This window comes from Strix uralensis, chromosome 3 (assembly GCF_047716275.1).
Source record: "Strix uralensis isolate ZFMK-TIS-50842 chromosome 3, bStrUra1, whole genome shotgun sequence".
NCBI classification, from domain to species: domain Eukaryota; kingdom Metazoa; phylum Chordata; class Aves; order Strigiformes; family Strigidae; genus Strix; species Strix uralensis.
In genome coordinates this window covers 82,648,389-82,675,768 of record NC_133974.1, presented here as the reverse complement: position 1 = coordinate 82,675,768, position 27,380 = coordinate 82,648,389, and the positions used below count along the sequence as shown (strand labels likewise).

Sequence of the window (27,380 nt, the reverse complement as noted above, 5' to 3'; positions counted from 1 at the left end):
TTTCCATTTGCACTGTTGGAGGATTCATTCACCTCTGACTAGCTCATTTAACTCCAGCAAGGAATGAGCAACTTTTGTGGTCTTTAGTTACAAGAAGATGAACACTAACAGTCTGAATTAGACTCTGGCAGCAGCTGTGTCTGATTTTATACCTTCTCTCAAATAAATTTGGTGAAATTCCCTCTGGTTTACATCCTAGCCAACTAGATCAGAATTTGGCCCATCAAATCTAGCTGTTTGCATTACAGATCAAAGGCAAAGTTTTGATGATTCCTTCTGCAAATTTCACTCCTATTTGTACTCTCACATGTGTGAGCTCTCTTTGGTTTAAAGGGTTGTGGTTGATACAGAAACATTTATATTCTGTGAATCATTCTAGCAATGCTGCTCTTAAAATATGCTAATATTTTCTTTTGAAATGCACTGGAAAAATAATTTTAAAATATCTTACATTTTTCTTGAATTCTTCACGTTAATTGAAGTACTTTTTTTCAGCTTTGTTTTGCTGACTAAACATGTTAGGACTTTTGAGGCAAAGAGGTATGTGCATGTGAATGCGTTGTAATAGAACAGGCAGCTTTTCCTGGAGTTAAAGCGATGTAACATTTTCCATTCTGAACCTCTGTGTTTTCTGTGGTCTCTGAAATAGAAATGATTCAGGATGAAATCTGCCGGCTTGGGACTTTGTCCAAATGTGAATGTTTTGGAGAGACTTGAACAAAACTGGTTCAGCCAGTTCAGAATATCAGAAAAGTGGAAAAAAAAAAAAAATGCGTTTCTTGAGCTAAATAGGTTCTTACAGACTTTTTTGAGCATTTTTGAAACTTTATCAGCAGAAGGCTGAAAAATGAACTCTGACATGGAAGTAGCCTTCCTTGAAGTAGACATGTATTTTCTTGTTCAAGAAGAAATTAGTTTTGATTTGACTGAGTTATAAACCTTTGAAAACTGCGATTGAGCATGTGCAGTGGATTATTTCAGTAAGCTTGTGAAGCGTGTAGCTACAGAGAGATTTTCTGTACATGCATGGCTGGCTAATTCTGCTGGAAAGGGAAAAATCTATCTAAGCACATTGCTAAAATCAGTGAAAATACCTGGGGCTGCAGGGAGACCTTTGAAGACTGTCCCAGCATCTTTCAGACTATGAAAAGGGCTTTGCTGTAGGCTTGGCAAGGTGTTTAAAGAGTAAGTGGCCTGCAGATTTTCTGAAGTTAAATGGGATTATGGCTCCAGAATTGAGCACTTTACACATGTAAGTATATGAAGTTTTCTGTGGGGAAGCATGTCATGCACAGCACCCTCTTCCTCAGCAAATCTGCCTGGTGAAGAAATACCCCGGCAGCAGGGGAACTACTTCATCTCATGTTTAGCTGACTGTAGAGGTTAAATGGCAGGAGTTTATCAGGATGTTCACAATCTTGAGCTGCTGAGAATGTTCTGAATTATATAGAAAATCTTGCTAATTAGAATTTAGCCTCTGTGTGTGTGTGTGTGTGTGTGTGTGTGTGTGTGTCTTTTTAGACACAGGCACAATCAGTGCTTTTGCAGGAATTGCTCTCACTTACATCAAACACACTTTGGATAAATCAAAAACTCTCATCCAGAACATCTGCGTGTCTCCAGGCAGCCCATACTCTCCAGTGTACCTCACTTCAATAGATGTCAGTTATTTGATTCCAAAACTTGTATTTTGCAAAAATGGGGTGTCTCTCTCCACCTCCCTCCAAACCCAAGAATCACAGTGCTGACTTTATTGAAAGAATCATTTGCTCTGAAGAAAAAGATCTCTTTATTTTACACTCCCCGAATGAATCCTTACTTGGGATTTCTTCCTTTGTCTTTCCACCCATCCTATCTTTCCATCAGGGCTCTGGCAGGTGGGAAGGTAGGCAGTTATGCACTGAGATCTTTGCGTGCCAGAAGACTTCTGCCCTGGCAGTACCAACAGTGACACAAATCCCCCCCCCCCGATGAGATTGTCAGTGGAGTGACTGTGAGCAGGTGAGTTTTTGATGCCATTTCTTTTGGCTGCTGGATCTTTTCCTACTGAGGCAATAGAATTTCTGCCAGACCCCTGCCACATCCTGGCACGGCTTGGTGAGCAGTCTTCTACAGAGACTCTGTACCCACTGGTGTGGCTGGATGTTATGGTTTGAGCCCAGCGGGAAGCTGAGCGCCATCCAGCCACTCACCCACTCCTTCCCTCTCAGGAATGAGGAGTAAAAATACAACAAAAGGCTGGGAAATGGAAATAAGGATACAGAGGGATGATTCACCCATTAAGGTCATGGGCAAAAGACAGACTCATTAGGGGAAGAAAAAGAACATCAATTTAATTCAAACACTGACAACAACCACACTTAACAAACCAGAGTTGGATAGTGAAGAGCATTACCACATCTTAAAAACACCTTCCCCTCAGCCTTCCTTTTTTCCTGGGTGCAGCTTTACTCTGGATTTCTCTGCCTCCTGGCTCAGCAGGCAGGGAACTGGGGGGTGAGGTCCATCCCACCACTTCTTCCTCCTCAGAGGGAGTACTCCTTGCATTCTTCCCCTGCTCCAGTGTCCCTTTCATGGGTGACAGTCTTTCATGAACTTTCCCACGCGCTGCTGCCCTTCCCGAGCTGCTCTGGTGTTGATCCCTCCTGCAAGTTGCAGTCCTCCCAGTGCCAAACTATGACAGTGGGGGTTTCTTCCCAGAGTCCCGTCCTTCTTTGGGTGCAGTCACCTGTTCTGGTGTGGGGCCCCCCACGGGCTGCAGGTGGGCATCTGCCCCACCAGTGACTTCCATGGGTGGCAGGGGGGGTGACCCTGTCGTCCCACCATGGGATATAGGGCAGGTCTGCACTGACGCACTTCCTCCCCTTCCTCCTCCTTTCTTCCACTGACTTCAGTATTCACACAGATGTTCTCCTCGCAGCTCCTCCTCACAACTCCAACTCCTCCTCCCAGATTCCCCTTCTTAAATACATTATCACAGAGGCATGGCCACCATCACTAATTGGCTCAGCCTTGGTGCAGAGGTGGGTCTGACTTGGAGCCATGGGAGCTCTGAGAAGGTTTTCACAGGGGCCACTGTTGTAGCCCCCTCCTCTGCTACCAAAAACCCCATCACACACACAAACCCAGCACACTGGACTGGCAGAGGAGGTCTGACATTGGTATAGACAGAAGTAGGACAGAAATGTGGGGTACAGTCAGAATGGGTGGCAGTAAAACAGCCTGTTGATAAAAGTTGGTGAGATGACAGAGAAAATTTTTAAATGTTCAGCTTTGAGTGGATGCTGTGACTCTAAAATAGAGGTGGTTTTTAATTGTTAGGGAATGTGTCTCTTCCCTTCTTAGTTTTGCATTCTCATTTCTTGATGTCTCACAGTGGGATGAGATAGCAGCAAATGCCAAACAACAAAACTCAGCAGCGTGGAAAAACAGCAGCCTGAGCTGTGCACACACAAGTCAGGGAACCACAGCAAGAGCTAGCAAGTGTAGTGTCTGTCCTGAGGCGTTTAAGGGTGGAACTGTATAAGCAGCCAGAAAGGTAATTTTACCAGGCAATGACCCCATATCAACAGACCAGCCTCTAAGAGTGGAGCCCCACCGGGTGAACCTCCTGAGAAGATCCCAGCAGAGTCCCCCCGAGGCCCCTTTTAGGCCTGCATAGGGGTGATTCCGCTTCCAGAGTGGGCACTGCTGTCATGCAGTGACCCCAGAAGTGCAAGGGGAGCAGGTGCGTGACCTCAGGGGATGGCGGAGTTGTCAAGACCTTGACGTCTCCCGTAAGGCCGCAGAAGAATCTCTTAACATAAGGCAGAGACTTATGAGATGCAGATACCTGTCACACAGAGGACGCTGGACACCGTCCAACACGACTTTGCTTTCTCACCTTCGAGGTTTAATGAAGACCTGCCTCACCACCCACCTCAAGTGATTTCAACACCTTCACAGAGCACGTTCTCCGTTCCCTGCTGCTCAGTGGGAACAGCAGGGAGAGAGACCGGGACACGACTTGTGGTGGCCAGCCTGCAGCTGCCCTGGACCTGGGAGTCCCTAGAATATAATCAACCAATATGGGTGCGAGTGAGACCACCCGAAAGGTGAGTGATCAACACATCAGTTGCGTCCTACGGAGCCCGGAGGCCGCGCTCCACGGCGGGTGCAGCCCCTCGCAGCCCCTGCGAGCCGCGCTCACCCCGCAGGTCCGAGATCCCGCAGGGAGCCCGCGGAGCGCGGCCACAGACGCTTCGCCGCTTTCGGCCTGAGACAGGCGGGGGTGGGAAGCGGCGGGCCGGGGCCCGGAGCGCACAGCGCCCGCCAGGCGGCCCCCAGAGCGGCTCCCGAAGCCGCGTCGCGACACCCGCCGGCCGCCGCTCCGGCTGCCCTCCCCGCCCGCCCGGGGAAGGCGCAGCCGGAGGAGGGGAGGGGGGGGACGGGACGACACACGGGGCGGCCCCGTCGCCTCAGGGAGGGGGCGCGGTTGCCCCCCCCGCCGCCCGGCCGTCGGCCGCGAGGCGCGGCTTCCGTCTCACAGGGCGGCGGCGGCGCGCGCCCCTCCGGCGCCCCCCCCCCGGGCCGGGAGGGAGGGGGCGGCGGCCCGGCTGGCGGCCCGGCGTGCTGCAACCATGGCGACGCCGGTAGTCCCGCCCCTCCCCGCCCCCCGCGGGGCCGGGCGGCGCGTGATTGGTCGGGGGGCGGGCGTTCGCCCTCTGCCCCCTGACCCTGCGCGGCGGCAGCGGCGGCGGCGGCAGGAGCGGAGGCGGCGGCTGTTGCTGGCCGTTTCCTGGTGGCCTGGCGGCGGCGCGGGAGGGAGGATGCGGCGCAGGTCTCGGCTGCTGCTCTGCTTCGCCTTCCTCTGGGTGCTGGGCATCGCCTACTACATGTACTCGGGCGGCAGCGCCGCGCTGGCCGGCGGCGGCGGCGGGAGGAAGGTGAGAGCCCAGCCCGGAGCCCTGCGCGGGGCGGGCGGGGAAGGTGCGCCCGCTCCGCGCCCCGGCGGCGGGGCGGCTCGGGCCGGGCTGGGGGCGGTGCTGCCCGGCCCTCGGGGCGGGGGCAGGGGCGGCGGGGGGATCTCCTCACCCCCGCCGGGCGGGGAGGGGGGCGATCGCTTTCGGGCGGGGTGAAGCTCCCCCGGGCTTCTCCTTCCTCCCGCCCGCCCGTTTCCCGGAGGCAGACGGCTTCTTTGTGGACTTCAGACCGGTTTCAGCCTCGTCACGTCGCTCCCTACCCAACTGCTGCCGGCCACGTCCCGGGCCGGGGGAAGTTGGTGTGGGAGGGGAGAGCGGGGCAGGCGGCGGCGGGGCGCCGGGGCTGCGCTCCGGGGCGAGGGGCGGGGGGGCCACCTCGGCTCGGCTCCGCTCCGCTCCCCTCCCGGCACATAACGTCTGCCCCGTCCGCCCGTCCTTCCAGCCTCCCTTCCTCCCTTCCCCCGCCGACACCGGAGTCGTTTGGGCTCGTGTTTCCACCTAGAGAATCCGAGCGAGGGTCTGAGCTGCGAATGCGTTTGCCCCTTTCTTTTCCCTCTCGGATGCACAGCGATTTCTTTTCTCCTTAGCGCTGCGCCTGAAGGATACCGTTTTCTGATCGGTTTTGCAATATTTCAGGAAATAGCTGGATTTATCTCATTTCACGTCTGTGGTATGGAAGGTCTGTCTCTTCCTTTTTTTTTAACGGCTCAGTTACTAATGTTCAAGAAGTTGTCTTACGACGATATAGGAGTGATTTTTCATTAGTCTGTCCATCAACTTATTAAGTAAATTTTTCAATGTGTTGTAGTAATTCATTGATCAGGAAAATAGCTGGAAGTTAAGTACGTCATAGTTCACCCTTGTGTCAATCAAAACAGGTTTTTGTGGCATGATGTGGGAAGTGGCAACTTTATCCACTAACTCTGTTTATAAAAATTAATTATGAATAAGTGTATTTTTTTTTTCTTGTCAGCTTTTCCCCCTCACAGACTAGCAAAGCCAAGAGTTTTTAGAAACTGTTGTTTAAGCCTTATATTTTGGAATAGGAAAGGTGAAAAAGCATCTCATAATTGCATCATTTTTCAAAAAAACCCCATACTCAGAAATGGGATGAGGGCAAGTGAGCAAAGTGTACTGCAGTTAAGCAGCGTTATTTGGTAATAAATGTCAGTCTCCTGTTAAATGAAAAGTAGTGTTTCTTAAGTCTAGCAGTATAAGAGGAATCTTTCTATGATGCAGTTTGGTTCATCAGTGCATTCCTGGTAAAAATCTGCTGATCTCTGATTCCCGTGGCAGGTCGTGGGAGCAAATACTTGCATGACTACAGACAAGATTACTTACGTGAGCAAGGGTCTAGAGAATGAGTCGCTGCTCGTTGATAATTGGCTCTCTGTTCTGAGGTGTCCTGTTTTATTTTCTCACTGTAGTTTAGCAATGTGTGCAACAGCAACTTTTGACATAATATATTAAAGTAAGTGTTAAGTGTGTATTGCTAAATACAAAGCTCTTGGTCCTTCAAAGTAGTTACAGTAGCAGAAATAGATCAAGCGTGTGATAAAAAGGAAGGCAGTAGCCTAAAAGCTTTCTTGAAGAACCACCAGAGTGTATTTAGAAAGTAAAAGCAATCTTATGCTGCTGCTGATGTATAATGGGATAAAGAAAAGCTATCAAGGCAAATATTTCTGCAGATAGGAAAATATATTTTTAACTCTTATGGTGTGTTTCATTTGGAGTTTCCAGACAGATTTGCAACTCTGTTCAATTCATTTTTACTGCTGGGGAAACTGCAGTGTGGGGATAGTGATTTGCCCAAGGTCACCTAGAAGACTAGGTGAGAATAAAACAGGAAAGAAACCAGTTTTTCTGAGTACGAATCTGGTACTTAATCTACTAGAACCTGCTGCTGTTATGTTATTGATATTAGTAGGAGTTTTTATTATGGTTTTAAGAGATCTATGATCCCGATACTTGCTTTGGTAATATAATTTGTTACCACTCTGTGCAAAATTCAGTAAACCTTACTGGTCTGGGTAATTGAGAGAGTTTAGTGAAGATCATTTAAAGAAAATGAGACACTTCATAGGCTGGAGCTGAAGCTCAGTGCTAGGTTCAAAAATGTGAAAGTTTAAAGTAAGGCCATGGTAAGGAAGAAAGTAGGTACTGTGACCACAAGAAACAAGTGGGGAAATTAACAATTATGTGTGGATTGGTGATTTAGGATTCTATTTTCTGTCAGTGAAGCGTAAAATTTAATCCTGGGCCTCAGAGTAGGTTAGCAAATGTAAGTAGAGGAAGATGTGTGTAATGTAATAGCTTTTGAATCTCAATAAAAGGCTTATTAACTTAGTGTCAGACCTTGGTGTAAAGCAAAAACACAAACTGTCTCAAACTTAGGAACAGAAACCCTGCTGTAGTAAATTTCGTGGTGTGTATGGCTTCATGTAGTCCTTATTACTTGCCCACTATTTCAATATAATGGAAACAGAGTTGCTTACAGAAGAACATCACTTTTAATAAATTGAAGCCTCTGCCGTGTTCAGTCTATAAAATTACAAAAGCCGGGAGGGGATAGTTCTTCATTTGTGTAAGTAATTTGCATGTTAATTACAGATCTGGTTATACAAACAGAGTGTTTTTTCCATAAGGATGATTTTTTTCTTTCCATACACAGACCTAGTGTGTTGTCCAGACATACTGGACTTGTTTGGTACAGCAGCCAGTCTTGTGATGTGACCAACACCACCAATTCCCTTTCTCTTCAGTGGAGTTGAAGGTGTTTGCCCTTTGTCAGTAAGAGAAAAGAGTGATATTTTTTTTTTTTTTTTTTAAATCCTTTGTTATTAGAGTAGTGTCAGAGTTAATGTAAGCTTCTGCTTATTTTGGTTCCCCATTTACAACCTTTCTAATGAGCTCTATGAAGCTATTTGGATGTTGCAGTGTGCGGTACAGCCTTGCCTAAGTTTTTGGCCCCTGGCAACAGTGGTGGAATGCACAGCCCTGTGGGCAGTGCTCTGGCCTGGTAGGAGCTGAGCAGGCATGAAAGAGTCTAAAGCATACAAAGTAGAAGCTGTCTTATTGTTAAATGTGTAAATAATAATAACAAAAAAATAGGAAGGTGCAATGCTTCTCATTTCAGACCTAGGCATAAAAAATGTAGTAGAAAGAAATGACGTCTTCCACATCTGGAATTTAGGGTGTGACAATCTTTTTTTTTTTTTTTTCCTCTTGAAATGAAGAAAAGGGTAGAGTTGAATCCTTTCATTCAAAATGTGCTTGGAGGGGGCAGAAATGTAATTTTTTTCTTTTTTTTTTTTTTTTCCTCCTTCTCTCTTCCAGTGAGTCTCCAGTTAAAATGATTGTAAGCATGAGAGCGCCATGGGTTCAGTTGACTCCTTTTCCAGCCAGATCACTGGGTTATAAACTGGAAAGAGTGAGTCTGATTCACTTGTTTAAAGGTTAGAGAAACAGTTCCCAAAACAGAGGCTGTGACACGGAAGAAAGCAAGTTGCAAGCTGAATAGTTGTGAGACTGAGAAAAATGTGGGCTACTTTTGTGTTAACTTAATGTGCTTTATATTAAAAAGCCTTTGGAGTGGAGACTGGAACTTCCCTTCTTTTTGTGGATGAATTTCCTAACCCATAGCAACAGCAGTTCATGCTCTGTGTCTCAGACTTGCATAAAATGGAGTAGCTTCTGCAAGATGGTTAAGAAGCTTCTCATACCCTCCCAAGCCAAAGTCATCCTGATGATGTGATCCCCTCCTAAGACTGGTGTGAATTTGAATTTATGTATTCGTCACACAGGTTTTGAGTTCTTTAGCCACTAAGCTCTTGCACAATAGAGTGACTGGATTGGAACAAAAAACCCCACAAAAAACCCAGCTAAAACCTCCAGCTGTTTTCTAAAGAACTTACTCTTCTAGGCATTAAGAAGTAGCCCTGTGTAACTGAGCCCTTCAGGCAGGACAGAGGAATGTCTGCATCTTGTTGAAAGTGCCAGATACTTAGTTACTGCTAGGAGTGAAATCCTCCCAGGTGTATCCTGAAGGAGACCTGGCAGCAGAAAGGGGATTTACCATTGAAAGTGAAGGCATCAAGAGAGACCTGCTAGGTTAAGCCGCAGCTGAGCCAAGGTTTGGAGCCTTCTGGATCTAGGTGCCAGAATGCTGACAAGCTTTTGCTTTTGTTGCCATGTGAAGAAGGTCGGTTGTTTTTAAGTTGGACCTCTGTCCCTTCCCACCCTGTCTTTACTAGCTAGAGAAAGTGGCTAAAAGCAATCTTTCAGTAATGAGAGATGTATAACTTTTGACAGTGCTTCTTAAAATTAGAAATATCTGTCTTTATCAACTCCCTCTTCCCTGCCCACCCCCCCACCCCCCCCCCACCCCAGAAAAAAACCACAATCCCAAACACCAAACAAAAAAACAAACCCCAACAAAACCAAACCCCAAAACGACCTTGAACTAGAAGCTTGTTACTCTCTTGGCTCACCAGATTTACTGGGTTTAATGGAATGAATGGGAGAAATCTAATTTATGGTTAGCTGAGCCACAAGGAGGCAGGCTTCTCCTGTAGAACTGGTGATCACCCTGTACATAGTGCTATTTTATCTCTCCATATTCTGGTTTTGTTTGTTTTGGGTTTTTTTAATTTATTTTGGAGCAGGCTTTTGGTAGACGGCTTCAATGAGATGGAGCTAGCAGCGATGAAATAAATCCAAAGGTAAAAGGTGACGTTTTGAATTAAGTACGTGACTGATTAAAAGTGACTTGATCACTTTGGGGAAAATGGGGGAAAAAGAAGCAAGCTTTGTAACTTCTTTTTCTGCAAGGAGAAAACTTTAGAATAATCCCTTTCAGCATGTGCAAAACTTTCTTTCTCTTGATCTTCTCCATTTTTGGAATCCTTGAACTATTTCAGTTACTGTTAAATGAGGCTCTTATTGCCATTACACATAATGACGTACATAGGAGAGCAAGAGCGCTACATATACTACAGATTTAGTGTACCTAAGTTTCTTTTTGAAGGTTTAAGTAGGAGGAAAAAGGAAATGTGTTTTAAGTTTAGGTGCAGTAACCTGTTTTTGTCAGAGAAGGAAACTGCGAGTGTAATTTCTTTTGACTGTTTCTCTCAAGGTGCGGGAAGGCAATTGAGCATCTTTTTGGAAGGGGGTTAAAAGTAACCTCTCCAATTCTGTTGTTTTCTTTCATCTGAGGAAGGCACTGCCTGTTTTAATTGCTAAACACTGAGTTTAGTTTGCTGCATCATTTTAAAATGTAACTTCAGTCCCTTATATGATGTGATTTTTGATATCTTGAACTCCAGACCAGTGAAGATATCAAAATTTGGACTTTAAAAAGTCCAAATTACCATGTGTCCTTTCTGTGACATTCACTTCCTAGAAGGTGCAAGGAGATAGAAAAGGATGTTCGTCTGTATAGCAGGTAACAGTTTTTGCTAATAGATGTTTTTCTTCTATACAATTCTATAATAAATGGGAAAGAAATTAAATGCCCAGGCACTTAAATAATAAAGCTGTCCTCTCACTAGAATGTAAACCTGTGTCTCTGAAGTTTGTTGTACATGTATGTTTTCTTAATCTAACATATGTCATGTCACTTGACAAAATGATTGTCTTGGCAACTCAGTCATTTATTTCTGTGGATTACTTTATAAAATTCAATTTTGAATGGGATGAAAAGACAGTCAAATGCAAATTTTGTGCAGTCCGTTTAGGTCTGTGGTGGTATTGGACTCTTCTCTTTTTCTCTCCTGCTATTTGAGATGCTTCAGTGGGGTTTTTTTCCCCTGTTGATATGAAGAGGTAGTGAGAAATTATTTCTTAGCTAGAATACTGTTGTATTGTCCCCTGCAACCTGCCACGTTAGAAACTGATGACTGGTACAGATGCTATCACTCTTGGATTACTGATAGCTATTTTGTTTTGTAAATGGAGAAGTAGAGCAGGGCTGTAGTGATGGCAGAAGGGTTGGGGAAACAAGAATGACTTCTTCAGTAGTTTCATACGGAACAAGGTAATTAACCATCTTTTCCTCTAGTTTTTCCCTTTCATGTGGGTGTTGTAGTAGTTTGCTGTGCTTCTCCGTGTTATTCCATTGCTGCTGTGGTTTGCTGCTTGCTGTGATCTCCATGTACAAAGTTTATAAGTTGTAGTGATGTCTTTTGACAGATATAATTTAAAAATTAAGTAGCGCACTAATGAAGCGTGCCATGTACCTTACCTGTTCTGTCTTGTTGGCCTTGTGTTTTGAGGTGTAATGCAAATAAATCCTAGTTGTTCTTTCCATGTGTTCTAGATCCTTCCAAAAATATGACATGACAAGTGATAGCACTTTTTTTTCTAGTCTAGAAAAGGTACAATATTACTTCCTGTGAAGTAAAAGAATATTAAAGATCCATCTCAGTAGTGATTACCAAAATTAAATGGTCATCGCTTGGTTTATATTTTGTTTTTCTAGGTTGATCTAAAGACCATATGTTAGGGAACTTCAATCTCAGTCTTCAAAATTCCATGATAATTCCACATTTTTTTCCTTAGAAATCCTAATTATTTTTCCCTCTTTTGTCTTGTCTGCTCTTTTGGTCCTTTTCTCTTCTGTTTACAACGTTATGTGGTATCCAAGTGCTTGTGTATAACTGATACTGTTTTGTTATGATGATGGTAGGTCAGACGAGAGATGTGGTATTGTCTGCTAGAAAGCCCCTCGTCTACTACAGAAGAGAGACCTTTATATTAGTACTGGGTGTCACAAGAGAGTAATCCTTGTTGCATGCTTATAAACTGTTTAAAAAGAATAATTCCAGCAGACAGATTGGACAGTGTTTTTGGCTGGCTTCTTGGTGACTACATATAATTTATAAATAATTTAATATACAGTACTTTCGGTTAACTTCAATTTGTTTTGAAAGGAAAACACTAGGACACAGTTGATCCTGTGAAACTCAGGTGATGACTGTAAGCTGCTCAAATGAAGTCAGTGCAAATGATAAACATAAGCTTATATTTTTATTTAAGATCAGTTGCTCCACTTAAATATTTTCTTAAATAACCTACTCTTGACAGTAGTTTAGCTATAGTGGTACAAATCAATATATAGCCAGGTGTTGTACAAATAGTTTTTCAACTCCCTGGCCATTGATAACTTGTTACTAAATGTGATTTTTATTAGGACTTAGTGGAGAAGCTGTGTATTGCTAATATGTTGGCAATGCCATGTGTCGGCAATACATTTGAATTCTAATAATGAAGCTGCAGGAAGCAGTGAGACATTTGCATTTTTACTTTTTTTTGCAGGAATATGGTGCTGAATGTCATTGCCTGAATATATCAGGGTAGTGTGGAAATGGAATATCATAGTGGGCGTTACAGAAGGAAACGCTAAGCAGGTTGTTTTATTGCCATCATGGAATGCAAAGTGGTGGTATCTTAAGCGATATAAATTTTAAAACCTGGGTACATTTTTTCATGCTGTTTTTGTTTTGAAATTGGTAGGTGCTCATTTTCTGCTCTTCCCTTTCATGTAAGCTTTCAAAGGAATAAGGGATGGATTCAGGAGGGAAGATTGGAAAAAAAAAGTTACACGTCCACATCACAATATTTGTTTTATATGTTTGGGAATTTAAAGGCAGAGCATAAGATGGTCTAGATAACACTAGAAACTGGACCATTTCATGTTCCCTCTGGGTCTGTAGGGTTCTTTTACAGAAAGCTTCATATGGTAGATCTCTCCCGCTAAGTGGAAGTGAAGATATTTAAGTGTGATGGGGTTTTTTTCTCCATTATTTGGAGAATAAATTAGTTTATGAAACCTGTATGTTACTGATGCATTCTGAATACATGTTTACCTGTCATTCTCTAAGTGTTCGTTTGCCAAGTAATCTTACCATGAATGAAGCAGTCCTGGACTATTTATTGTGTCCTGTGGCAGTCATTAATCGTTAAGAAAGTAGAAAAAACTCAGCATCTGTTTTCTTTCTATAAACTGTGACTGATACATGTCCTGTTGGAATATAGTGTGTTTTAAACTTTCATGGTGGCTTTAAGGCAGGCCTTTTTTTATTTTTCCCCTGGTTTGTATCAACTTGCATGTTAAAGTTGTTTTTCTTCTGAGAAAACAAAGTAACTTGTTCTTATGATAGCCTTCCAATGTAGCCTGTGCAAATTACTATCAACACTTTTCTTCCCATTTGACTTCTCATCTGTCTAAATTGTTTATTTTTCCCCACTATCCCTTTTTTATACGCTGCTTTTGTTAATTGCCCAGGGTACCTTTATTGTCATTTGAACAAGTTAAAATATGCTAGTTCAGATAGCTCCACCACCTGACAGAGCACATCTGTGTACAGGAACTATCCAGACAGATGTTAGTTTTGAGCTCTGCTTGTGAAATTCAAACGGGAATGGAATAAGATAGTAAAGGAACAGAAAGTCTGAATTTTAGAGCATTCCATATATCCCCAAAAGCTGCTATGTAGTGCACATCAAAGGCAATAATTTGGATTTGTCTTCTTTGTAAGTATGGTCTCTTATGGAAAAAAAGAGCCTATTGAAAAGGTTGCAGGTTCAGTTGTTAAGTAGCTTTTCTGAAGTAGTAAAATTCAGATTCTGCTGAGTTTAGATGTTAGCAAAGTGCAGTAGACTGTCTGTACTGAGTAACAGATCTGCCTGAAACAAAAAGACTTTAGCCAAGGAAAGATTACACAAAGAATTGGCACTGGGCTAATGCTATTGTGTACAAATTTGCAAAGAGCTATGACTTGATGAGGAGAAAATGTTTTTTCCTTGTATGAAGTTCCAAATGTTTAGCCACCCTGGAAGTAATCAGCACAGCTGAAGTTAGTTTTGGTTGCTAAAATAAACTTGCTCTAACTGGCCTGTTGGTTTCAGGATGGTCAATAAATATATGAGAGTGTATATATCAGTATATGCTTTAGTGAGATGAAATGTTAAGGTTTTTCGGTAGCTTGGCTTATCTTTTTCTTGCTTCTCTTCAGTGTACCGAGTGAACAGACTTTTCCATTTCACTTAAGTTCTCTTAAGACCTTGGTAAGAAAAAGGAAAATTTCCTTCTCATTAATTACTTCATTTGGTAGCAAACTGCTACTGACTAACAGTGGGCCAGCCTATATACTTAACAGGCCATTGTTCAGCCATTGGGAAACATCCCTATCACAAAACCACTACTGTGGTAGGTGGACCTACCAAACGTGGGGGTGATTGAATTACAGTATATATCTGCTGGAGTGTTTTGCAAAATAAGCTTTGCATGTGTTGTCCAGACAGTGTAATAAGTTCTTGTTACAGGTGGTGGCATGTCTCCTGCTACAGTGGAATGCACCAGTCCCCCTGGTTATCATAGCAGACCATCCATCAACAGCAACCTTGCTCATTTTCTCCTGTGTTATCTATTTGGAGCAAATAGGGGGGTGTTCTTTAGTCCTCTGACTTGTGCTCTCACAACACAATGGGTTGCTTTGCCAACAGCCACTGACGTGAAGATGTGCTACGTCATTTAGCCTCAACAAATGGTGAACCGACTGTTCTACCATGTGGAATAGTTATCACCCATATACATTATGTTAGTGAATACTTTTTAAAGTTTTAATTAAGCAAATGTTCCTTTTTGGTCCACAGACACAGCATCTAGCTTTCTTTCGGTGTTCTCTGTAGGTGCTGATAGTGAACAGAAATTGTAGCAAGTGCCGTAAGGATCCTGTTAAGAGAGCTGGAGCTTGACTCTTTTACTTGGTGCATGTTTAAGAACCATTCTTAATACCTGTCTATCAAAGACAATGCCCCCACCCCATTTGCTAAGCTGTGTGCTTTCTGTTAATAAGCACTTCCTAAGAACTTGCAGATCTTGATAGTTCAATAAAAGGGCATTTAGAGTCTGAAAGAAGTATTTCAACTAAAAGTAGTGGGCAGTGGCCTAGCAAACAGCAGCACTTCTTTGCATCCTTAGGTTTCATACTTTAAGTTCATGTGCAAAAAGTGAAGGGGGAGAGACTTGGCTGCTTTGTACAGCAAAAAGAGTGCCTGAATATTTTTTGAGAAAACCTTTTTATTTTTTTCCTTCATAGAAATGTAAGTGCAAGTGTTGTTTAGCCTCGTAGACTTTTAGTGGGAAGATTGAACTGAGTGGAAGATTGATACCACCACTGGGTTATTATAAGAATTTTTGAAGGACTTGTCTGCAGGGACTGTCAGGTTTGTGAGAGACTTGGTAAGGATGCAGTACGCAATTGTTCAGTTATTCCCAGTACTTTCTGAATATTCTCTAGCAAAAATAAGCAATGGATTGATCTTGATGTTCACTTCAGCCTAGACCTAAAGTATCTGGCTTTATACACAGCAAAATCTATTTGCTTAAAAATCCATTTCGATTACCTACTGAGATAACTAATGCGGATCATAGTGGTGTTCTAGGAAAAATACTTCTTGCATCCTGGGAACAATAGCTAGAAAATCAAGATGATAACATCAGTCTGCAATCATTTAATGTTATCTCTCATGTGTGCTTGCAATCCCAAGAGCCAGAAACTTAGGCAAAAATTGATTTTATACACATGGATGGTCTCGGAGTGTGACTTTTAAAAAATTTTTTTTTAATTTGTCATTATTCCTTAGTGGTTGCAAGTGTTTCAAATTTGGCTATGATTGTGTCTTTATTTAGTGATATGCCAAAGTAGTTGTGTGTAGTGTTTTTGTTCTTGTTTTTTTTTTTTTTTAAGTTAAGCATGTAGAAAATATTTTTGACAGTTTCAAGTAGTACATTCACTAGGTTGTCTGTGTATAAGTAATCCTTTTCTTGATCAATTTGACTGTTGTAAACATATCCGACAGTATTGGAAAGTCTGGTGAAAAGATACCACCACTTGTTCAGGACACTTTTGACTGTTGTTTGCATTATAGCATTGTCTAGAGTCCCAGTTCTATTGTGCAAAAGATTGAATGGTCTTAACAGGTTATTTCTACACCATGAACTTAGAAAAGGTCTCCTTCCTAGTAGGATTTAAGTATCTGTGTGTGAACGTTAGCTGTGGTCTTATGGTAGAAATTTTCATGTGATCATCTCTTAGCATGGCCTTTCACTCAAAACCAAACCTTTTTGTCTGTGTGTATCTCAACAAGCTATATTAGATAATTGGCTTTTATGGATTAAAACTCAGTAATTGAATGGACTTTAAGAAATGATAATGTTCCAAGTTATACATCGTATGGAAAAAATAACTCAAGCTTTTCAAACTCTTCAGCACTGAAGTGTGATGGGACCACATGCTGCTAAGCTTACTAGAATGTGGGTCTGGATCTGATATGGTAGTCAAGCTATGCAGTGAACCACATCTAGTGTCTAATCTTAGTGTGGCTGATGTTGACCACTTATGAAACCTCCTGTTCACGCATGTTCAGTTTTGTTTAGAATTGTGATACTCTAATGTTTATTTCTAAGAGCAGCTACAGCTCAGGTGCGGGCAATAGTTTGGAAGTATCATGGCATTTGTTCAGATTAACTGTGGTTGTGGCTGTTATTTCATGATGTTATTCCAGTTACTGAGAAAAGTTTCTAGTGACAGAACTGGATAAGTATGTAAGAAAATTGATGTAAAAACTTTCTTCTACTTGCTGAATGTTATGTATCCTGTAATGATTTTTTTTTTAAACATACAGAAATGTCCTTGGTGTCCAAAAGGTGTATTTTAAAAAAAAGGCAGTTTAGGATGTTGTTCCACCAATCTTGGGGTTTAGGAGTACTTTGGATGTTATTTCCTGTGAATACTTTACAATGCCTGAACTGATTGATTTTCCATTTGTAAATTGCTTTGAAGATTTTTTTTTAAGTGAACTTTGGTGATGTCTTGTGAAGACTTCTAAAACTATGTTAAGAAACATCCATTTCAGTGCACCCAGTTTGTGATGAAAGCCAGTTCATAATGATGAATGAGCAAGGTGTTGGATGTTAGTGGGTGTATGTACTTGATAGTCTTCCAAGATGTTATCTTCTTTTTTTAAAAGATGTGACTAGTAGAACTTAAGGAGGAACTCTGTACTTAAGATGGCAATTTCTATTAAAATATTCCATAGAAGCACTGAAAAAAGTTCTTCAAGACTATAAGCACTTGTTTGTGTATGCAAAGCAGCTAATAAATGTCCATGGTTTGCTTCAATTATTAATACTTTTCTGTTTGAGTGTTATATACCATCTTATTTTGAGTTTATCCCTAATTCCCCTTAGCTATATGACTGTGTCACTTTCCTCTTGTACTGTCATAATACTTTGTCAGAACATCATAGTATCTGGTGGATTTTTTTTTAAAACATAATTTCTTACGTAAGGCAGGTTTTTCAGTAGAGATTCTATTTTATTATACAAGTGAGGACAGATACAAAACTGGTTTTGGCAAAGTGCGTGTGTGTGGGTGTTTTGTTTTGTTTTTTTTTTTTTTAAAACTAAAGACAGTGGCCTTTGTAGATACTGATACTTTGTTTGCTGCGGTTTCTCATACAATATTTGAACGAGTCTGACTTCCTTCTTTTTGCCCAGAAGTGTGAAGCTGGCAGTGACGCAGTTAGTGAGTTGAAGGCGTTTGTCTGCTTTCGTCTTCTGTAGGTTAAAGTAATGTGCTCCTTTTCCTGGAGGGAGGTGATAGAGAGGGAGTGTTAAACGATCAGTCCGGAAAATGTACTTTGACATAAGCATCTTATCAGAATAATTAAAAATACTTTTTTCCCTAGCTTTTTGTGATCAGCTAGTGCTTGTGGATATCAGTTCTCTAACTCTCTGAATTTGTTTAGCTGGCTCTTTTGTCAGCTTGAAGGAAGAGTCTCCAATGGGAGAGTTTTTTTGAAAGTATGTCAATATAACTGTTCTTCTGGCAACTGCGCGATGTTTTCATTTAGACTGTTCTCATGTTCTTACTGGCAGTAGGCTGTAGCAGCTGGGATGTCAGCATGTTTGCTTTCTTGTGACATGGTTTAGTCTTCTTTTTCAGGTTTATCAGTTTAAGACAATAATTTTGTAGTATTTTTTTCCTGTATTTGAGTGGCCTTTTGCCATGATAGAAATAGTGAAGAAAATGGCAGTGAGATGATAGGAAGCATTAGTACTGGCTTCCCTTCTGGGTTTGGAAGTTACAGCAGTTCTTGCATGCCTGAATGCTGGGTTTTTTTGCCCATAGTTCAATGATCAAGCAGTCGATTCTCTTCTTAGCTCTCTTTCTGAATTCTGGATTTTGCCAGGAAAACAAAGCTTTTCCCAGCTCTGCCAGTAAACAGCAGCGCTTGCCAGTTAATGCAATGACGTTAGCCTGAATAGAACTACTGTTGAGATTGGAATTGTCCCAATTGTACTGTTTGAACAGGTGGATAACATGGTATGGGCTGTATTTCTACTGTTCCTTTGGGTGGTGGCATGCCTAAGTATGTGGTCTTAATTTGTCCATGTTAACTTCTAAGATTAATCCCCTAAATGCTTTAGCCAAGAGTGTTCTTGTTTGCTGTTGAAGAAAATGGTAATTACTGGCTCATGTCTAGTAAAAATGCAGATGTCTTTTAGCATTTTATAGTGGGAGTAATTAGTGCCTACCATGATATTAGTAATCACAGGTCTTATGTTCACTTATCCTAGTATAATCCATGTGACACGTAGCACTGTGTAGTTTTTCACCTGTTTACTTGATTCCGCCTGTTTTTTTTCTGGAAGCACAGTTCTAGCTCTTATGCCCATTCCGATAATAGAAGTGACTTACACTGCCCGCCCTCTTACTCCTTTGAGAATTGAAGATGTACAGCACAAGCTGTATTAGTTCTACTTGTCCAGTTTCTGTGCTGTGCTCTTGGGTTTGCATTTGAATCTCTAGCGGCTGTACTCTTTATATCTTAGGTGAAAAAAAGTACTGTGTAAATAAATTGCTCGTTCTCTTTTTCCTGCAAGTACAAAAAGCTACTGGTATTGACATGACAATATTCCTGCCATGGAATAAAGAATGTATGGTGAATACTTTTTGGGAAATCTGCTATCTAACCAGGAGCTTGTAAAGAGCAAGTTAGATGGTCACTTGATTATTTTCCATTTACTACAAGTTTTATGATCCTAGATTTAAGCATTAAACTATTGCATAGTGGTAGAATATGAAAAAAAGAGCTCAGTATTTCTGTTTCAGTAGGTAACTTAAACCAGGAACTGGCTGTGTCCGTTTCTGATGCCCAAAACCAGTGTTTCCATGGAGGAAGAAGGGCTGCAAGAATCTAGTAATGTTAATAGTATCTGGCACACACCAACACACACTTCACTTGAGTTCAGCAACAGAAAAGGGAAAGGTAATGATATAGGCTGCCACTTTGTTTTAAAAGGCATAATATCTGTTGTATGTAACTTTATTCAGTCACCAACAAAGCATCCTGTGTAAGAAAAGGAAAAAAGAGGGTGAAGATAAGGTGTAGGTCAAAAAGCAAAACAAAAAGTATGCTAAAGAAGCGTAGCCTCTTACTTCCCTTTTCTCTATCTCAGAAAATCATCGTAAGCCCTAAGAACAAATGTGTTTTTTACTAATCTTACCATTAGTATAAAATGCAGCCTTGTATTACCTGGTCTCTGCATGAAATTCAAATCCAGATGAAATTCAAATCCAGACGAACTGAAGGAAGTGTGGAGAGAATACCATGCTGTGGATGTCTTTTGGTTGACGTTCATTTGTACTAATGGCAACAATATATAATTTTAGTTACCCTATTAAATTAACTTAGCTTTGAGGTTTACAAAACAATAGTCTCTGTGCTAAGAATAACAATGCAGTTTTAGACTGAGCTTTTCAGTATACCTGTTTGCCAAGTTTACTTGTAGAAAAAAACCAATTATTTCCTATTAAAAGCAAATACGAGTGGAAAGCTGTTTTCATGCTTATATTTTGTTGTTTGGGCTGTTGTATCCCTCTACTTGACCATTTGGTGACTTCTTGACAACTTGACTGATTTATTTCTTTTTCAGTCATGTTTGGATTTCAATGATGACAATCGTTTTTTTTTTTTCATAGACTGTGTCAGCTGCCTTCAGATTTGCATTAGCAGAGAAGGAGGCTTCTAGAAACGGAAACCAGATCTGTCATGATACTACAGTGTCTTTTTTTGGCAGCTATAAAGCATGGTGTATATATAGAGAAATTAAATATGTGGTGTAGGGGTGTACAAAACTAAGAAAAAAGATACGACACAGTCGTGGTGCTTCATTCTAAGATGACAGGTGATTTGGGTTGTACCCACTGTTGGTGGGTACATTTCAAAAATACTTTCAAGTCACAGTAATCAATAAAAATCTGAGTTTTGTGTAGCCACAAATCACACTTCAAAAATCACTGGAAAGTTTCAGCTAGGTGGGAGAACCCACAAGTGAAGTTACAGCTTGAACTGTGGCAAAACTAAGGTACTGAACATTTTCTAAGAGAAGGGTCAGTTTACTCTGCAACCATCACTGCAATCATTGCAATAGTGAGTTTAGGTTATTTTTAAAGCTAGAATACATGTCTGAAAGCTAAAATTAAGCTGCTTTTTTTTTTCCATTGATGGCTGTTTGGGAAATCACAGTAACTTTTGTCAGGTAGTGAATTAAGTTCTGGCGAGCATGGGACGCCTGTGGCTCCCACCGTGTTCAGTGCCTCTCGGTGGTACAGAACAGTTGGCATTGAACTTGTTTTTCAGTCTTCCTTTCTTCTTCAAGGCCATTGCTCCTGCTAGTAAGTGGCACTGATGCTAGACATGTCAATGCCTGTCAATGTTGTGTGATCTCAGCTTATTTCAAAATTGATCAGAAGGTGTTTTGAGAGGAGATCTGCAATTATGAAAGGGAGGTAAAATTGCCAACTTATTTTTTTTTTCCTGGGGGTGGGTATCTACAAATTTTAAATTGTTTCCTATTTTACGATGTGGTTTTCAAACTCTGCTTCAATGGCAGGCTTGGGCTGTTCATTGAGAGAAGCTGTATTATTTCACAATTATGTTCATTTGCCAAGGCTCTGTTTTGCAGCTGTCGTCTTAGAGATGCACTAATTCTGAATGTGTTGCATGTTCAGCATCCTTCTCAGTCCACCTTTTGTTATTTAAAACAAACCCTGTCTTGTCATGTTGCTGTAAAAGAAATTGGAATGGTGACTTCTACTATTGCAACAAGAAATAACAAGCACCATTTTCACAAAATATTTTTACCACTTGAGGTAAGCATGCTATTTTACTTTATAAATTGTCTGCATTAAGTGCAAGTGGAAAGTATTATGTCTTATAAATAAAAGCTGATTTAATTTGCTTGTGATATTTTTGCCATTGTACTGTTTGCAATCTTTAAGACTTCTTAAATATGTTGGAACTTGTTTCTTTTGGAGGATGGCAAAATGTGTCTGATTCCTTCTTTCACATCACCATTTACTCTGTGCCTCAGTTTGCCGTAACAGGGGTGTCAGAGCCTTCAGTTTTCTACATAGGGCTGCAGAGCAACACCTTGTTTTCTAGATCTCGGGTTACTAGGCATTTGTAGTTAAACATGTTTTCCAAACCAGAGAAATGTTGACCTGAAATGTCACAGAGATAAGGACATTGTAATCACTTCCTCTATAAAGGACTGATGAAGTAGTGTAAAATCCATGTGGACAGGGCATTTGTACTTTATTTTTGTCTGTAAGAGGAAATGCACTGTTACTGAACTATCTGATGACATGATACTGTGACCATATGGTCATGTTTAATGCATATGTATGCTTAATTGAAGGTTTGACAGTCCTTTCTTTTTCCCCCCTCTTGCTGTTCTCATTGTGTAGTGTTAACTAATAGGAATGAAATCTTAATATACACAATTATTTTCCTCCCTGAGCGTTACAGAAACTGATAACCTTTGGGAGACCAAGTAGCTCCTGGGAGTCCTTGAAGAAGCATGTTGTTCTTCATAACAAAGTCTTTCTTCTGCAGAGCCTGAACAGCATCTTCTGCATACAGCCGTCGTCATAAAAAAAAAAAATCTTGGTACATAGCCAGTGCTTGAAATTCAAGTAAGGTTTAGTAGGCTTTCTTTTAATCATTACACAGAAGTAGTACAGAGACTATGAAACTTACAAGTGAAAATTAATGCTCATTTTCAAGATGATACTGAAAAAAGTCAGTTCCGTGTTCAGAGGCTTAGTTCATTGCTCTACCAAGGAGCATAGTCAGCTCTGCCCCAGGAAGGGAGCTTTGATTTGGTTTATAAAGATCACCAAGTAGGTTCTCCTGTACTGATTGTCTGTCTTTGCATCTGGTAACTGTGTGTTGTCCCTCTGATTTTTTTTTTTGTTTGTTTTTTTTCTCCTTTCCAGCTGCAAATAAGTAGCCATGTAGTTTGTGTCCTCACAAACATTTTTTTCTGAGTATCTTCTTACAAAGTTATGCTATTTTGTTGTTCCAGGTTTTAAAGAATTTGGCTGCCAGTGGGATTATGCTGGGTTATCCATTTTACAGTAGTGCTTTTTCTGATGCAAGCCATGCATGTAGGCACTGACTTAAAAGAAAATAACGTTCTTGCCTGTTGAGGGTTTTTTTTGGTCACCAATGCAGACCAGTGCCCTTTGGGGAGGAAATTATGTCAAACATTGTCATAAACCAAGAATACTTTTTTCTCCCTCTTGCTTAGAGAATCCTCAAATTAGTGTGAAAGGGGGAAGTTCAGAAACAAAGAAAAATAACAGTTATTTTCTTGCTGGAGGAAAAGTGTGACACAATGCTGTGCTGATGGTAACCAGAGTCAGAGGAATATAATGGTCTTACAAAAAAAGCAATTCTTCAGAGTGAGAGTGTGTGTTGGGTGGTGGGAGGGTAGATGGTAAAGCTTCAGTTTACTATGTCAGGCAATTTGATGTTTCAAACTGAACTTAGGTATGAATTTATATCAAAGATTTTGAATGAAGGTTAACTTCAAAATGTCTTTGTGAAGCCATCTTTAAAAACAGTTTCTGCCACATCTGACTTTGTTGTCATTGTGGGCTTTCTTTTTCCAAAGAAATCTGCTCTAGTAGCAGTCTTGGAGTCTGTGTTTGTGTGGCATGGCATATCTCCAAAGGCTTGAGAATTTGTTTTTGAAGAGTGGTGATGTAGCTATTTCTTTATTCTAGTTGCATACAAAATCAACCATGTTTGTTCTGCTCATTCTAATATATTCATTCCATAAAACAGATATAACCCTCAGCATTTTTTCTTGAAGCTTCCCTTGCATTTGTGACATTTTCAGTTGCTTGACTCGAACTGGTTTTCAAACACAGGAGTTTGTATTTACTGAGAGGGATATAGAACTTAACATTTCTGCTTTTCACGTCTGAGGTTTGTCCACAGCAGATATTGATGACAAGAGTACAGTATGTGAAATGCAGAGAAATATGCTCTGTTGGTACAGATTATCAACAAAGATGTGTGGGTAGAAATTAACACAATGCAGAAACCCCCTCAAATTTCGCCTCTGATGGTGAAGCTATATGTCAACAGCTAGATTCAGAAGTTGAAACATTACTTGGTTATTATAAGTAGTTGAGAGCAGCTTCTGGATTTTAAAATCTTATTTTAACATCTTTGACTGTAAGCTGTACCTTTATTGTACTTCTGCTCAGTGAAGCCACTATAAGCATTTGTCTGATGTAAGAAAAAAGCAATCCATTCAGTGTGTGTTTTTTTTTTTTTTAAACAGCAACACACAGGAATTCTTGCCTGTCATGGCTCCCTCTATTCCATGAGACTGCTCTTAAGGGTTTTTGTCAGTCTGGTGTGGTTTTCCAGTGAAAAGGTCAATTTTTTCAAGCAGTCTTTCTTTCCCACTACCATAATAGTAGTATTGCCATATTCTTGAGTAGCTTGTTTTCTGATCAGAAAGCAAGTCTTTCGAAGTACTGTATGGGCACTTATCTGTTAAATGGGTGAATAATTGGTCTCAGTTTGTGCAGAAAGCAAATAAACTGACATAATTATTTCGTTAAGAGCCAGATTTTAAATGTGCCCAGTTCATTGTAATTACTGATTGACTACTTCAGTAATTGGCCACTTCTGCAGAAGGTGCATCTGGTAGCCTCAGACCACTGGTGGAACAGTCCTGAAGTTTTGGGAAATGGGACACTAATTGCCAAGCTGCTACAGACTCCAAAGGCAATCATTCTGGAAAAAATGTTTCTAAAACCAAAGCTTTCTAATTCTGCACAAACTTTAATGGAAGCTTTTTATAAAGGAAAAAAAGCAGGTTTTCCTTGCCTTACTTCAGAATTTAATTTCTCAGAAAATGCATGTTGAACATGGCATTGGTGCTCCTGTGCTTATTAGACTGATGTTTTTCATAGTTTCAACTGTTGTTATGTTTTGAAGAATGTGCTTGGAAGAATGGATTAATTGTTCATGACTGTTATGAGATAGAGTTTTCACTATATTTAAATTTTATTCAATATTGTCCTTTAAGTGGGTAAGAGCAGCTGTTTTTCAGTACAGGATATATCTGAACGAAGTTTTTCTTTTGAGTGCCCATATCCAGCTCCCAGTATTGTTATTTCCCCACACCTCCTTCCTCTCTTATTTGAGGTAGATTGGATTGATTTCTTTTTAACAGATTTTTTTGAGATAAATTTTTGTGGCTTTTCCTGTGGAGGAGGGAGAGCATAAGGAGAAGAAAGAGTCTTAAGAGGGGTTACTGAATTGAAAGGGAAGTCTGGTGCTGGACTCTAGATAATTTTCCCAGTGTACCTTGCTCACACAACTGTGCATGACAGAATATGTTTTTACAAACAACTATGAAGTTCTCTAGTGGGTGGGAGAGGTTGCATTGTTGCAGATATTAGAACAATAGTATTTTTTCTTAAAATACAAGTAGTCAATTTCAAAATTCAAGGGCTGAATCTGTCAACTAGTACTGAAAGTATTTCAATACCTCTAAAAGTACAATGACTTTCTTCCTGGGCAATCTAGTTTTCCATTTTCTCCTTGCTTTGGGGGTATTCAGTGTGATTGGTAGCATCTTGTGCCTCATGTTTTAGTCTCTCTGGTTAGACTCCAAAGAGCAAGCCTATAAGCAACTTCACAAACCCTGTGATTTTGTATTATGTTGGAAGCTCTTTTGCTTTGAATCTAAAAAGGTAGGTAGTGAAGAAGAAAGCCTCACAGCCAGGCATACAAATACCCTTTCTTCTTTGGTTTTGCTATATTGTACAGTAATAAGCATAGCCTATAAAAAGCATTCTGTTATTTTTCTGAGCTCCTACTTGCTGTGAACATCCTTCTAGTAATGTGACAATTTTCCATTCTTGTGTCTATGCTGGGATATGGATAGACTGTGGACAACTCCTTCCTCGTAGCTGCCAATGTCCTAGTGAGTGCCATTGAGAAAGGCTGTTGTAGATGGAAATAAGTCAAAATGATTGCTGTTGCTTGCAAGTTTGTGGTTTTGGTGAGATTTTAGTGTCAAAAGGACTGTAGGATGAACCCAAGACTACAGTAGAGTGCAAAACTGTAGAACTGCTGCAGCACCTTGGAAACGTGACAGTGTGTTTATATCGCAATGGAGATTAGACCTGCTCTTCCTGTTCATGAATGACTGAGTACTGTCAGCCTTGGCTTTCTGAGGTGAATGAGATATGTTTTGCTGTTTGCCACCACATTAGGGTGGATTACAATAAGGTTTTTGGGATGTGGCTTACATGGTTAGGAAGACTTGACTCTCTAGTCCATGATAAAAGACTGCATTTGCATAGGAGTATTGTAGAAAAAATACTTAGCAGCACAGGATGGAAAGGGGATTCTGGAAGCAACAAGGATGTCTGAGAGCTAGGCATTTTCAAGTCAAGCAAATGACTATAGCCCTTCATTCAGCTGTGCTCAGTGTGATGGGTTAACCTTGGCTGGGCACGTGGTACCTATTGAGCTGCTCTATCACTCTACCTCCTCGACAGGACAAGGGGAGAAAATATGATGAAAAGCTTGTGGGTTGAGATAAGGACAGGGAGATCTCTCAACAATTACTGTCATTGTCAAAACAGACTCAATTTAAGGAAATTTATTGCCAGTTAATAACAGAGTAGGATAGTGAGAAATGGGAACAAAAACTAAAACCACTTTCTCCCATGCCTCCCTTCTTAGACTCAACTTCACTCTTGATTCTTCTATTGCCTGCCTCCCTTTTGTCGTGTAAGAGTACTGTAAAACTCAGTAGGTTGTTTTTAATTTTCTGCTTGTCCAGCTCTTAAGTGAGTAGAAACTCATGACATAGCTTAAAAATGTGAAAAGGTAGTAAGGCAAGAGTAGTCAGCAATTCCACTGCACAGTTCATATTCACATTTATAGTGTAGTAAAATGTGCAAGCTTGTCCTGAACACAGGAATTATGACTGGGGATAAGGGGCTTCTGTGTCATTAATAGCATGACCACGGATCTCTGACAACTTTGTACATTTTTATTGCAGATGGTATTGACACATGTCAAAATATGTAGATTGCTGAATGAAACAGCAGTGGTAATTAGAGCACTAAGTGTGTATGTGTAAAATCTAAACAGATACGTTCACTCTTATATTTGGAAGAAATAAAAGTGCACAGGATAGCACCATTGATATAAAATAGTTACTAGATAGTAGTTACTAAATAGTTGCTAGAGATCAAGTAAACATGTGTGGGGCCTGTCATGTAATAACTGGGTTGTTAGACAACTGCAAGAGAATATGGTAAGTGGCCATGTCTCTACCTTGCCATGCTGTTAAAATTTGGTTGCCTTACAGCATGTCACTAATGCTTACATGGTTTTTTTAAGAGTTTTGAGCCAGTGCTCTTTATAGACAAAAATAAATTCTGGTAAGGCAATGCATCATTTGGAAGCAAAGCAATAAAAATGAGGAAACTTTCTGTTTACCTTTTGACTGTCAGTCTAACTAAAAGCAGTCTAGCTCAAGTGTGAGCTGACTGCTCTGGGCTTTTGCAGGAACCCACTTTTAATCAGCTTATTAACATTAATAGGCTTATGTGATCTCAGTTACTGTGTATCAATGCTTAGGAAGAACAGATGATTTAGTGGGCAGTACTACTGGGCTAGTAAAAGAGCCTTTGCTAGACCCAGCTGTGTCTAGCAAAGCCCTTTTTTTTTTTTTATGCAACCCATAAAACAAAGAGGGAGGAAAGAAGAGTTGGAGAAGGGAGCAGGAAAGAAGCTCAAAAAAACCAGCTAGGGGTTGAAGAAGGGCAGAAGAAGGAAATATGAAAGGACGTATACCAAATGAGTATCATCAACACAGCACAGGAGGAATAGTTTCTTTGCTTTAGGAGAAAAGAGTTGGCAGAGCACAGGGAGTGGGCACTGTAGAGCTGAAGGAGCAGATGGGTCTTAGTGAAAAGAGGGTAGATCATAGAATGAATTTAAGCATATTATTTTTGA

General features: G+C 40.9%; 1 protein-coding gene across 1 annotated transcript in view; it reads left to right on the top strand.

The window, feature by feature from the left end:
* Positions 1–4,742: 4,742 nt before the first annotated feature.
* Positions 4,743–27,380, top strand: part of GALNT2 (polypeptide N-acetylgalactosaminyltransferase 2) — a 98,301-nt gene continuing 75,663 nt past the window's right edge. Inside the window, exon 1 of the mRNA XM_074863102.1 lies at positions 4,743–4,925. Within this exon, the coding sequence (XP_074719203.1) occupies positions 4,809–4,925 (117 nt within the window). The 5' untranslated portion in view covers positions 4,743–4,808. The remainder of the gene's footprint in view (positions 4,926–27,380) is intronic.